Raw genomic sequence first — 13,906 nt, 5'->3', positions numbered from 1 at the left:
TTTTTTTTCTTCTCCCCTCTCTATAGATGCAGAAGTACTTAATGACTACATTCTGGATTACCAATACTTGACCTTTAACCCCTACCATCTGACAGAGAAACACGAGCGGGTTAAACGGAACGCCGACCCCTACCTCAGATGGAATTTCCGAGCCTATGGCAGGTCGGTATTTCAAGGGTTAAAAAATCAATAGAATCATAATGAATAAAGAATAGAATCATAATGAATAAAGAATAGAATCGTAATGTATTTCAAGCAGTTGAACGTCCTGATCACAAGCCAAGTCGGATCAAGAATATTCATAAAGATTTTAAAACATTAATTTTTTAAAAATATTATTTATTTATTTATTTATTTTTCGAATTATTTGTTTATCTAATATACTCAATACATTATTGAGTAAAAGTACCCAGATTTTAATAAGTAAAATATGTGACTCATCGCCTTTAATAGGTATTATATCGGAATCAACCAGATGCCAAAAGTGACATCATAGTTAAGAAGACCAGATACGAGATATTTTAGTTTTATCCCCTAAAGAAATTATTATATCACTCTTCCTCAATAAAGCCCCATAGAATTAACTTTGGTTTCGTCTTTTCAATAATAATTTTAAATGTTTTGCCTCTTAAGCAACCCCCTACATGTTACCGTTTTCAGGCGGTGGGCCACCGGCCCTATGTGACTCATCGCCTAGATCCGGTATTATCGGGGTGGACCAGATGCTGAAAAATTGGTTTAAACTTAGAATGAACAAAAATATGACATATTGGTTTTTCTGTATTTCTAATGATTACTGTATTATTCAATGACAGTTATAAACACAACTTTCAGTTGATGTTTTCGGCTGTATTATCGGGGTGGACCAGATGCTGAAAAATTGGTTTAAACTTAGAATGAACAAAAATATGACATATTGGTTTTTCGGTATTTCTAATGATTACTGTATTATTCAATGACAGTTATAAACACAACTTTCAGTTGATGTTTTCGGCTATAAATGCAATTTATTTTTCAGCATCTAATATCGTTTTGAGCCTGTCAGTCTCGTGATATACGAGGTTTTCTAATAGGCCAAACGTCTTATGTTAACGCTTTGTTCTCATATCTAAGACAATTTTAGAATACGAAATGATAACATTTTATGGAATATAAAACCAAAAAACACACTGCAGCATGAATCGGCGAGCCTCCACTAGATCTATTGATCTGAACCGTATTTTAATAGGAATAAATAAGAAAGGGTTTTTTTCTTATGTTTTTCTTTCACAGTTGTATTTAATTGACAATGTTAATGTTAATGGTAAGTTGTGAAGTCGGAAAACAATCATGCCAACGTAACCGAGATGAAGCTCTTGGCAAGTATGCACTCTCTCTCTCTCTCTCTCTCTCTCTCTCTCTCTCTCTCTCTCTCTCTCTCTCTCTCTCTCTCTCTCTCTCTCTCTCTCTCTCTCTCTCTCTCCCAAATCAAGGAATAAAAAGAAGCAACAAACAAACAAAACACAAAATAATCTCCGTCGAAGTTCGAACCCATGGTCTTTCTCTTCAGATTCAAGTGAATGGTCAGCTTCACCGTCCCACGCATTTTCTACTTTTAAACAATTTCGTGATTTCTTTACCAGTGAATTTCTATTTTTAGATGTCGTGTTTCCCTTGATAAAAAAAAAAAAAGAATCGTCAATGCTTAATCAGTGAGTCAACTAGCTTGACTATCCGGTTTTTCTTTTTGAAAAATAAAAATGGCAAGGATCTTGGCAGAATTCGTGATGTTAGTTAGATCCACGGTCAGACAATGTGGTTAACGGAGGGTAACGAGAAACGGGGGGACGGAAACAGTGGTAAAAGTTAATGTAGCGTCAATTGCCAAGGACCTTGACAATTGTCAAATCGTCAATTGCCAAGGACCGTGTCCTTTCATCAACTACGCATGTGTACTTTTACTTTTAACTGCCTTGGAGTACCTTTAGTGTCATGAAATGATGTATTGCCACAGAGTGATGTTATTAATATTAATTAATACTCTCTTTTACTCTTCTTTCTCTCTCCCTGTCATTTTCTCTTTCTCTCTCTCTCTCTCTCTCTCTCTCTCTCTCTCTCTCTCTCTCCTCTTCTCTCTCTCTCTCTCTCTCTCTCTCTCTCTCTCATATTTCCTCTTTTTGTCACGGACCTTTGCCAGTTGATTCAACTATTTACTATTAATGCCATGGATTGACCTTGTTGCACAAATGTTTTACGTTAATTGTTCCTTATTAAGACGATGTGCAGTATATTTCCTTTAAAATAAAGTAAATCTTAGTTTTCGTTTTTAATCTAGGACTTGGCAGGGATTTACTGGTTCGTCATTCTGTTGTTGTTTTTTTTTTTTTTTTGCTGAATTCGAAATCAACAGTAATTTTTGTTTTGATATTATTTTAACTTGTCTTGGAATTCATGAAAAGACATAAAAATGAAAAACAAATGCCAACAAGTGTTGACTCGATCCTTTCCACAACGATTGACAAGGAATGAGTGAATGGAAGAAAGTAGAAAGTGACGTGATTCGAGATTCGTATGCGCGCAAATGGAGGCTCGACTGAAATCACCACAAGCAACTGAAGAGTTCCAATTTGACTCCCTGGCAGTTGATGAACCGTCAACTACCAAGGACTCACTCCTTGGCAATTGACACTTCCAAAAGTTAATGCGTGTGTAGTTGCACATGGTTGGGTGGGCAATGTGGTTTTAGAAAGTCAGTTTAGGAATGCTTAACCCTATCACGGCGATTCTGAATCAAATTAGAATCATGATTTCTCCACTTATGTTTAAAACCATGCCCACTCGTAGTTCAAACGATTTACAAGGGTCCCAAGAAAAAAGCAGTATTTAACATGGGATGGGTTTTTTCTTGTTTTGTCTGGCACCTTTCATACACACCTGATCAGATCTTTATCTTACACCGGCGCCTGCTCCTTAATTTCTTAATTTCATACCTTTTCTCAAAAAGCAAAATAAAAAATGGTTTTTTTTTTTAACAACTCAAACTCAAATGCATTGAGTTCATACTACTCAGCAGGGGAGGGGTGGGGGCAGCGTGGCTCAGCAGTTCGAAAGGTGCCGAGTTCGATCACCCGCCGCTGCGATGCTCTGTGTGGCCTTAGCTTATTTTGCGGCACTGCACTGCGGCTGACGCCTGGGTTATTCCAGACTTCCTCTGGAATAGACCATAGAGACAAATTTATCCTATGAAATGACTAAATGGATTTTAATTTATTTATTTTATTTATTTTCACATAATTTTGTTTAAGAAAACGAGCTTTACAAAACATAATTAGATGCTCATTGATATAATATAACCAAGATTTCTCTTTAAATTCTGTGATGTACAAGACAAATCTGAATAACAAATAACGTTCATTGTGTCGTAACGAATGTGACGATTCCTATAGATAGAATGAAGTTGACGTCACTCGGGTCTTTGTTATTGTTTTTGCCATCCATGCTTATGAGTAATTCTCACTTAACTGTATTATCCAGACTATAAGAGTTCATGGTTACACAGAGTTTGTGTGTAGGTCCGTTGTTCTTCCGGGTGGCAATGTTGTGAGCTTCTTACCTAAGGGCACATTATTTATAGTTACAGTTGGTAAGAAGTGGATTAATTTTCAAAGCAGCAACAATGACAATGCTGCAACCTAGGGTTTATTCAAAGACTGCGGCTCTTCTCTGTCATGCTCTCTTTTCTAATGAAACTATCTGATGTGCGGGTCCGGGTAAATAGAATCCTGCTTCTAAAAGGTTGATGTAAAGAACACCTGTTATAATTTAGTAAAGGAATGCTTGATATAATATAGAAGATTTTATGGATGACTTTAAAAAAAAAGGTTAAAGAGAGAGGCGAGCTACCATTGCTATTTTGGGGTCGTAAAATGTTGACATTGAGTATGGTTACACTTCAACACATCGCTGTGGTCTTACTTTTTTTTTTTGGGGGGGGGGGGGGGGGGGGGATGGGAAGAAGGGACTTAAACTTGGAAGGGGCGCGAGAAATAAAGCATGCAAAATAAGCATGTTATTGTGGCAGAGTAGTCATGATGATGATGGCGATGATGATGATGATGATGATCATCATCATCATCGTCATCATCACCAAGAGTGAGGAGTATAGTTGGAGGAGGAGGAGGAGGAGGAAGAAGAAGAAGAAGAAGAAGAAGAAGAAGAAGAAGAAGAAGAAGAAGAAGAAGAAGAAGAAGAAGAAGAAGAAGAAGAAGAAGAAGTAGTTGTAGAAGAAGAAGAAGAGGAGTAGGAGGAGGGGGGGGGGGGGACAGCTATGGTCAGAATAATATTAACCAGCGATGTAATTTGCAATTTGCCTTGATAGGTGCCAGAGAGATTAGCGTAGTGTTATGAAGTATGCACATATATTTATCTGCTTACATTCAACTCGCCCTACAAATGCATAAAGGCATAGAGGCCTTTGGAAATTGATAATATGGATAGCATAAGAATTAAACTATATTTGTTTTTCAGGAAATGCAAACCTGCAATTCTTTAATTTCTATGTGTTATACCCCCCCCCCCTCCCTCCTCTTAATATTATATACAATGACGAATATGTTTGAATTCATATCGTTGAATAAAAATCAAATTGGACATCTATTCGGTAGCAGTCATGCATTATATTATAAAACTCGACTTCTGACATGTAAGTTAACCTGCTGGGTTCGGGTTCAATTTTGGGGCGGGGCAAAGTTGAGTCCTTCAAAGTTGAGTCCTTGAAAAGGGCTCTACTCACATTCTCTAACTGTACTCGTGGTTAAAATGAATGAGTACCTGGCCGGTAACAGCATTGTCTTTGTCGACGCCCCCCCCCCCCCCGCTCTCTCTCTCTCTCTCTCTCTCTCTCTCTCTCTCCTTCTCTCTCTCTATCACACACAGACACACACACACACACACACATTATAACAATGCCCGACAAGCGTCATGTCTCGTCCTACATCAAAAGTTGTTTGTTGGTATAGGGTCCGGTGTAAAACACACTTTGAGCACATAAAGTAGATATTGCTGTATATAAAAGCTTTCGTTTTTATATTTTTTTTTTAATTACCACGTACAAAATTTATTATTCCAGGACATTCAACCTGCAACTGGAACCAGCTGTGTCCATATTTGCTCCTGGCCACCATCTCGTGATGGGTGACACCAGAGATGATTATGTAGATACCAGTCACATTTACGAGGGGAAATTGGCAGGTAAACGTGAACATGAACCCCATGGTTTGGACACTGGATCATAGGAATCTGGAAGAAGAAGAAGGAGAAGAAGGAGGTAGAGTAGGCGAGGAGGAGGAGGAGAAGGAGAAGGAGGATTAATACCAGTAGTAGTATCAGTAGTAGTAGTAGTAGTAGTAGACGTAGTAGTAGTAGTAGTAGTAGTAGTAGTAGTAGTAGTAGTAGTAGTAGTAATAGTGGTAGTAGTAGTAGTAGTAGTAGTAGTAGTAGTAGTAGTAGTAGTAGTAGTAGTAGTAGTAGTAGTAGTAGTAGTAGTAGTAGTAGTAGTAGTAGTAGTAGTAGTAGTAGTAGGAGGAGGAGGAGGAGGAGGAGGAGGAGGAGGAGGAGGAGAGGAGGAGGAGGCGGGGGGGGGGGGGGAGTTGTAGAAGAGTTTTATTTTTTTTTAGGGGATCGGTTTGTCCCAGGTTATATGGGGATTAAATGTCAAGAGACTTAAGTTATGCTCCCTTTCGATATATTTTGTTCATGAGATACCCGCTTCATTTAGCACTTCTAAACACCATGTTCTTGTTCTTCTTATCTTCATATTCTTCACAGGAGACCCATCCAGCCACGTCCACATGTCTATACACAATGGCAGTGTTCTGGGTTTCATCCATATCCCAGGACACACAATTTACCACATGGAGCCGGCAGACAAGTACTTCAAGGACCCTCAATTCCCGTCCATCATTTACCCAGAGTCTAGAATGAATATGGATCCATACAGGTAACCCAAATGTGGCCATGTGACTATCCTAACCTTAATTTTATAATATCTCTCAACGCCAGGAGGTGCATAAATCCTGGACATTTTCCTTCCATTTCACCATGTTCTTGGCTACAGTCCCGCCCTCTGCCATGAGTCCATTCAATTTCATTCCTCTCCTTTTCCACCACCATGCGTCATATTGTTTTTTGTTTTTTTTTTGGTCTCTCTCTCTCTCTCTCTCTCTCTCTCTCTCTCTCTCTCTCTCTCTCTCTCTCTCTCTCTCTCTCTCTCTCTCTCTCTCTCTCTCTCTCTCTCTCTCTCTCTCTCTCTCTCTCTCTCTCTCTCTCTCTCTCTCACATTGCAGAACCGTTCTTTTCCCCTCTCTTCGAGACATGGGCCTGAATGAGTGAATATGGATCCATACGGATAACGCAAATATGAACAGTCACATCAACACAGTACAATTATAATATCCCCTAACAGGCGGCGTCATGCCTTGTCCTACATGCCATGTGTTGCTCTTGGCTAGGGACTCCTTTTAAAGCACTTTTTGCATGTTTAGTGGATATTGTGCTTTCTAAATGCTCGCTTGTTTTTTTGTTTTTTTTTACATATTATATTGAGGGTCCCACAGCTAAGTGCCTTCCTTATATTATAAGTTAACTAGAGATGTGGCATATTTACTTTATATCTCCTTAAAAATTCATACTATTTCTTCTTGATAAAACAAAAAAAAATATTTGCACATGTCTCATATTTCTGGTTTTAAATTCAAGTAATCCGTCCCAAAATAAGACCGTTTTGAGGCAAGGATTCTCATAATTGACCTACTGTATCAAAACGGATAATATCAGGATTATTTATTATTTATTTCCATAATTTTGACCATCACAGTTCATAAGAAGTTGGGAAATTAAATTTTCCAATATTCTCCACCAGTAAGAGGAGACATTGGGTGGTAGCGAGTCGGCTTCGGTCGAGGACCTGCCTCACGGCAAAGTCGCTTCATTATTGGGGACTTTCCACCTGTCTAACATGTACTCGATGTGGGTTAGAACCCGAAACTGCAGAGCATCTGGTTGAACGGTGTGTTGTGACGAAGCTTGCGGGTGGGTTCGCGACGGTGCACGAGTGTGCTAGGGACTTTGCTGATTGGGTCGATCGCCATAACGTAAGTGTGAGCACCATTAGAAGCTGCTGCCAATAGTCAACGGTGGTAGCCAGAAGACGAGCTGGTGTGCGGTCTAGAAACATCCATGCATGTTACACACATGGTACACTGCATGCATATATATATATATATATATATATATATATATATATTATATATATATATATATATATATAATTTAATTGTTGAAAAACATTCTAATCCCCAGGCACAAGAGAGCGGCTCACGCCTCTCATTCAGAGTCCTGTTTCTCTGATAATCTCTATGAGAAAATGCTTTCGATGTCACAGCCTGTGGATGGAAAATCCTCACGCCGCAAGAAAAGAGATGTAAGGTTTATTTTGATGAACCTTGTTTTGTTATCGTTTATAAAGAATGGTTATCTTCAATCATGAAATCATGTTTATAATATTTAAAATTAGTTGTTTATGTGATGACACGTGCAATTACAGTTTATAATCAAACAAAATTTAGTTTTGTGTTATGGTTGATGACAACGTGCACAAATTAGCAGGTCTTATAATCAAACACAGTTATAGGCTTGTTTAGCATTGTTGTAATGGAGAATAGTTTCCGTTGGTTTGAGAGTATTTTCATTACAACGAGTCCATAGCAATTTGGGTTATCAGACCTGAAAATTGCTACACGTCGGTGTAAGAGATGTTTCATCATGTTACTTTTGATTTTGTTACTCCTGTCAAGTGTTGTTTGTTGCTATAAATAAATGAAAAAAATGTGCCAAGGGTTCACCATGTTCAAGGCGCTTGATATGTCTTTAATATTCCCATTTTTGGCCCATGTGGAATCAAATTTTTAGTTTCAGACAGAACAAGTTGTGCTAATGATGCTTATGTTGTTGTTGATGTCATAGAAATGATAGCTTTTCTATGTTCGATGTTGTTTGTCTCAATGAATCTTTTGATTGTGGCAGTCATAGCTGCAATGGTGTTGTTACTATCTCCCCTCCCTCCTCCTTCTTCCTGTCCCTTCCCCTATCTTTCCCTCTCTCTCTCTCTCTCTCACTCTCTCTCTCTCTCTCTCTCTCCCTCTCTCTCTCTCCCTCTCTCTCTCTCTCTCTCTCTCTCTCTCTCTCTCTCTCTCTCTCTCTCTCTCTCTCTCTCTCTCTCTCTCTCTCTCTCTCTCTCTCTCTCCATAATGGGACTTTTTTGTTGTTGTTATTGTAATGATAATAATGATGATACTGGTTGTGATGGTGATGGATTTGAGTTCATGTCAATACTTCACCTTTTTTCCATTTATTTCAAGTGGGACAAGTTTTACCTGTTAATTCATATAATATTTATAGATGTTCACCAGTTTGTGTAAAGAACTCATTTTTAACTTTATAGAAGAATAGAAAAAGATAAGAGAGAGAGAGAGAGAGAGAGAGAGAGAGAGAGAGAGAGAGAGAGAGAGAGAGAGAGAGAGAGAGAGAGAGAGAGAGAGATTCTTTGCTGTTTTCAACATCTTACACTTAATTTTAATTTTAATCCTATTTTACTATAAATCATTACTTCATCTTAGAATAATAATAATAATCATCATCTTCATCATGAAATAAACCCAACAATTTCCTTTTTACTTATATCCTAAAGATAAGTCCATTTGAGACCCAAAATCCCTTTGCCAAGTACACGGCCGATTTGAATGAAAATTTCCCATTCCACCGACACAAGAGGGCCCTGAAAGATGGAGAAAAGACGTGCTTTATGAGTTTACGTGCTGACAAGCTTTTGTATGATCATATCTTTAAGAAACAAAAAACAGAAGCGGTTAGTATTGATTGGAAAAATGATAAAGAAATTGTATGGAGTGTTGGGGGTGTGAAATGTTGTATAATATAAAATATATTATTATAATATATAATAATAAATAATATATAATAATAATAATAATAATAATAATAATAATAATAATATTTATATATAATAATATATATATAATAATAATAATATTATTATTATTATTATTATTATTATTATTATTATTATTATTATTATTATTTATTATTATTATATATATATTTATTATTATTATTATTATTATTATTATTATTATTATTATTATTATTATTATTATTATTATTATGGAGGTTGGTCTTTCAGGACCTTTTCTCTTTTTTTTCTATGTTTAACATTGTATTATTCATATCTCTTCAGATTTTTATCATTTTAAATTCAGAATAAGTAGTTCTTATGATAAGAAAAATTTATGATATAAGTAGATCCATTTTATTTTCTTGTGACAGACAAATTAATTTAGCAATGGACTTGTGCATAACTGTAAAATGTCTGATAATCTTAGGCTTTCTAATTATATCACTACAGACTTTTTGTACTCTTTTCATCATCATTTTTCATTTTATGTAAGCATTTTGACTTTAACATAGGTGACGTACATTCCATTAAAAAAAATTCAGACAATTTCGTTGTCTGTCATTTTCAGGTCTATTTATGACTCAAACCCTTGATGCCAGCTGTTGATAAGCTATTGAAATGGCTTTACCACTTTGCTCGCTTACTTTTTTCTGACAATTGTTAGAATGGAAGATTACAGTAATATAACAATATTGATAATGATTTAAATATTACCAAATGTTTTTCTTATTTTCATTTTATTTTCACAGAAAACAAGAGAGGCCTTATTATCTATGTTTTCCATTCATATATCAGCGATAAATGCTATTTATGAGACTACTACATTTAAATTAAAAGACAGCGCTCTGCCTATTTTCCGTGGTGTTCGCTTCCAGTTACAACGATCAACTGTAAGTTTTGTTTTAAAAGTGAATTTGATGTAATTCATTAATTAATTAATTTTTATTAAACAAATCAAAGACAAGATGGTTGCAAATCATTCTATGAAGTGTATTTGTATGAAAGAATATAAAGGACTTTTTAATTTTAATTTTAATTTTAATTCTTATCAAAACTGTAGGCTTAAGCCTTTGTGTTTTCTACTTTATTTCTTCAATTTACCACGCATGATGATACACAATAGCACACACAACTTCTCATGGTCATATGGAGTGTATGTGATATCACAGTGAACCAACCTTATAAATCTCACTGATCTTGGAATTAATAAGCAATTATAAGTCCTTCAGAGCCTAGAGGCCCATAGAAGTTTATCCCCATTTCTATTACATCAAACGGACAATAGCAATTGCTTGCTACCCTTTGGATAGGATGCTAGTCTATCGCAAAGTACTTTCCGCCAGATCTAAAAGACTCAGCTACCCAATCACTGCATGATGGACAGGTGGTTGGAAAAAATCTCGACTGCACCCGGGATCGATCTCAGCCCCTTTGCGTGTGAAACGAATGCTCTACGAAGGAGCTATCGGAACCCCCAATATGCAATTATGCTAGGGTCATTATCAGATGTCTGTGACTCGTGTGGTGTTTATATATATATATATTAAAATTAATTTTTTTTCATGATTAATGGACAAATGAGACAAAAGACCTTATAATGCTTTCGCCCCAGATTTTTCACTCACTAGCCTTTTCACAACTTTTCTTTAATTATAATAATGGTTTAAGAGTTTGATGTTAATAAAAAATTGGAAGGATTATGGAATAGTGTTGGATTTTTAAAAGACATGTGTAAGTATACTTACTTATGCCCTTGAGGTCACATAGAGAATAGGCCATCCACAACTTGCATCCTCTCCAGTTCTCCGCATGTGGTTTCATGTCCTTCAATTTCCTCCAGTGTTGAATATTCTGCAGCTGGTTCTTGGCCATCCCTTTGTTCTCTTTCCTTATAGATGGAATGTATAAGTATAGGATGAATTATATTCTTTTTTTTTTCAGGCCCAAATTGCAACTTAACAAAAATTTGATGTCTAATTTGGTCATTCTGAAGACTTGTATGATTTATTGGTCTTGTGGTATGACACTCGTCTTCAGATCAGTTGGTCCCATGTTCTAGTCATGCACTGAGCGGCACAAAATTAATACTTGGATTAGGGTCTTTACTCCCATTATCTTAGTGACCTTAGGTGTAGAATGCGTACCTGGTTGTTAAAATCGTTGTGTCTGTCAAAAAATAAAATTGTGATATATTGCTTTACAAGTGTCATGTCTCATGTTACATGTTAAGTGTTACTATTGGTTAGGGGCCCCATTTAAAGTGCTTGACCACGCTTAGTAGATGGTGCTTTATATAAATGCTCGAGTTGAAGACAGATTGTAAATACTGTAACCATCCACTATGGGTTTTCCTACCAGATTATAAAAGAATGCGGCTCAACCTGGAACAGTGGATACTGTACGGATAATCTTGATGTCAGTAACTTCTTGGATTTAACTTCTCTTGAAAACCACGATGATTTCTGCCTTGTTCACACTTTCACTTACAGAGATTTTGTTGGAGGAACATTAGGATTGGCTTGGGTAGCCACGCCTGAATGTAAGTTGTTTATTTTTATTTATTTATTTATTTATTTTAAATTCATTAACTTAGTCTACTTCATCTTCCGCTTCCTCCTCCTACTATTCATCCTCCTCCTCCTCCTCCTCCTCCTCCACCTCATTAGCGTCAGCATCATCATCATCATCATCATCATCATCATCATCATCATCATCATCATCATCATAATGACCACCATGGTCATCAGTCTTCTCCCTCTTTTCTTCTACTCACCTCGTCCTCCTCTTCTCCTTACCCATACTCTACATCTTGCCCTTTTTCACTCTTCTTACTCCTATTTTTCTGCATCTTTCCTTGTCGTGATATTTGGTTATTTCACATGACCTTGACACACATTGGACACTCTATTGATATACCTAATTTCGAAAATGTTCTATATAAATGCGAATTATTGTTATTATACCGTTGTCTTTTAACATTTCTTACTTCCAGCAAAAGCTTCTGGTGTGTGTGGCATTTACGGTAGAGTGTCTGACAATGGCAAAATCACCACCAAGAGTTTGAATACTGGCATTACAACACTCATAAACTTTAACCAAGAGGTCGCATCCAGAGTTTCCCAGCTTACTTTTGCTCATGAAGTTGGTCATAATTTTGGCTCAAAGGTACATTTCTCTTTGCTTCCCACGTCTTCCCACCCATTTCTCTCAGTATGTATTTAAATGATCCATGAGACAATTTTGAACATATGGTTATGTTTAAAGAATACAATAATACAAGACCTATGATTCGTAAAAATTCATAGGTATGTTAAGACATTTTTAAAAAGAAAAATCTCCAAATAAATTACATCACTAGTTGAATTGAACATAACAAAGCAAGGTTTATTTTATTTATTTCTTTTTCACTCTTTTTATTTCTTTGTTTTTGTTGTTATCGTCTAAATAAAATATTACATTTTATTTTTCTCTCTTTTCTGTTACTCGTCAAATATGTTCAGCATGACGCAACTACAGAATGCGCTCCTTATGGATCAAGTCGATCTGATGCATCAGATGGGAACTACATCATGTACCCAAGTGCAAACAGCGGCAATCTACCTCATAATGATGAATTCAGCGTTTGTTCAAGAGAATACATTGCCAAGGTTCTCAATGCCATGGGAACGCCAGGAGGAAGAAACTACTGTTTCAAATGTATGAAACTTAATTGTTGCATAGACAAAACTGTCAAAGGGACTAAGAAAAATAGTTGGTCATTGCAAACCTTTAAAACAAAAAAACAAAAAAAAAAAATTTTTATGAAATAATAATAATGATAATAAGTGATAATAATAAAATAATATTAGTAATAATAATAATAATAATATAATAATAATAATAATAATAATAATAATAATAAATAATAATAATAATAATAATAAATAATAATAATAATAATATAATATATAATAATAATAATAATAATAATAATAATAATAATAATAATAATAATAATAATAATAAATAATAATATAATAATAAGGGAAGAACAATAATGATAATAATGATAATAATAATAATAATAATAATAATAATAATAATAATAATAATAATAATAATATAATAATAATGCTGATAATAATAATAATAATAATAATAATAATAATAATAATAATAATAATAATAATAATAATAATAATAATAATAATAATTATAATAATAATGATAATAAGAATAATAGCAACACCCTGCGATTAATCGAAAATGCAATTAACAGAAGTTGAGTTTCCTGCCCACTATTGCAACATTTTACACAAATATGGTAAACTCAAACCAGTAGTTGTAAACATTTTTCTTAGTCCACCACAAACTGAGAAATTTGATTGATATGGCAGCCTTGTATAGATTTTGACAAACAAAAGCAGCTTTGAGGCAACCTGACATCTTATTCAGAGTAGATTCACTCTTTTGTTCTTAACAATTGTAAGAGTCAAAGAGATTAGCCTTGATGAGAGACAATAAGCTCTCACTAAACTTGTTGGTCAGAATGCACAGTTGTCAATTCCAAAACAAAGAATATCATCGCTCAGTCTCTCCTTACGAAAGGCATTTTCTACCTGTTGTGTAGACTATACCCTGCCCAATCGCGCCTCATATCTAAGAGTCATAGATGACCACACGAACCTGTATTGCAAAGCCCTGGCCTCTTCTGTCTCTATTAGAGTGGTGACACACTGCTGCAGCATTAAACCCCGCCCACTCTTTTTTCTTCAACCTGTCATGATTTTACCCATGATGAAATTTAATCATGAGATTTTGTTTGATTGATTTCATTAACCAAGGTTTGTTGCAATTAACCAGTGACTTATATATATATAGAATTAATTCCATTTCTTGGGAAATGTTGTGATTAACTGA

The 13,906-nt window shown here is 35.5% G+C and overlaps 1 protein-coding gene across 6 annotated transcripts in view; it reads left to right on the top strand.

Moving 5' to 3' along the window:
- Positions 1-13,906, top strand: part of LOC144968392 (disintegrin and metalloproteinase domain-containing protein 10-like) — a 96,403-nt gene that overhangs the window by 38,087 nt on the left and 44,410 nt on the right. For 5 of the 6 annotated variants that reach the window (XM_078906693.1, XM_078906692.1, XM_078906697.1 and 2 more), the window contains 9 exons: positions 27-162; positions 5,108-5,229; positions 5,806-5,977; positions 7,339-7,459; positions 8,726-8,902; positions 9,757-9,897; positions 11,366-11,546; positions 12,000-12,172; positions 12,508-12,703. In XM_078906693.1, the coding sequence (XP_078762819.1) occupies positions 27-162; positions 5,108-5,229; positions 5,806-5,977; positions 7,339-7,459; positions 8,726-8,902; positions 9,757-9,897; positions 11,366-11,546; positions 12,000-12,172; positions 12,508-12,703 (1,419 nt within the window). Of the gene's footprint in view, positions 1-26; positions 163-1,957; positions 1,982-5,107; positions 5,230-5,805; positions 5,978-7,338; positions 7,460-8,725; positions 8,903-9,756; positions 9,898-11,365; positions 11,547-11,999; positions 12,173-12,507; positions 12,704-13,906 lie in introns of those variants that run through there. The other variant, XM_078906695.1, reaches the window with a different exon arrangement.

This window comes from Berghia stephanieae, chromosome 3 (genome assembly GCF_034508935.2).
Source record: "Berghia stephanieae isolate SIO BIC M18660-M18661 chromosome 3, UCSD_Bste_1.3, whole genome shotgun sequence".
NCBI lineage: Eukaryota > Metazoa > Mollusca > Gastropoda > Nudibranchia > Aeolidiidae > Berghia > Berghia stephanieae.
This window is presented reverse-complemented; position numbering and strand designations above follow the sequence as displayed.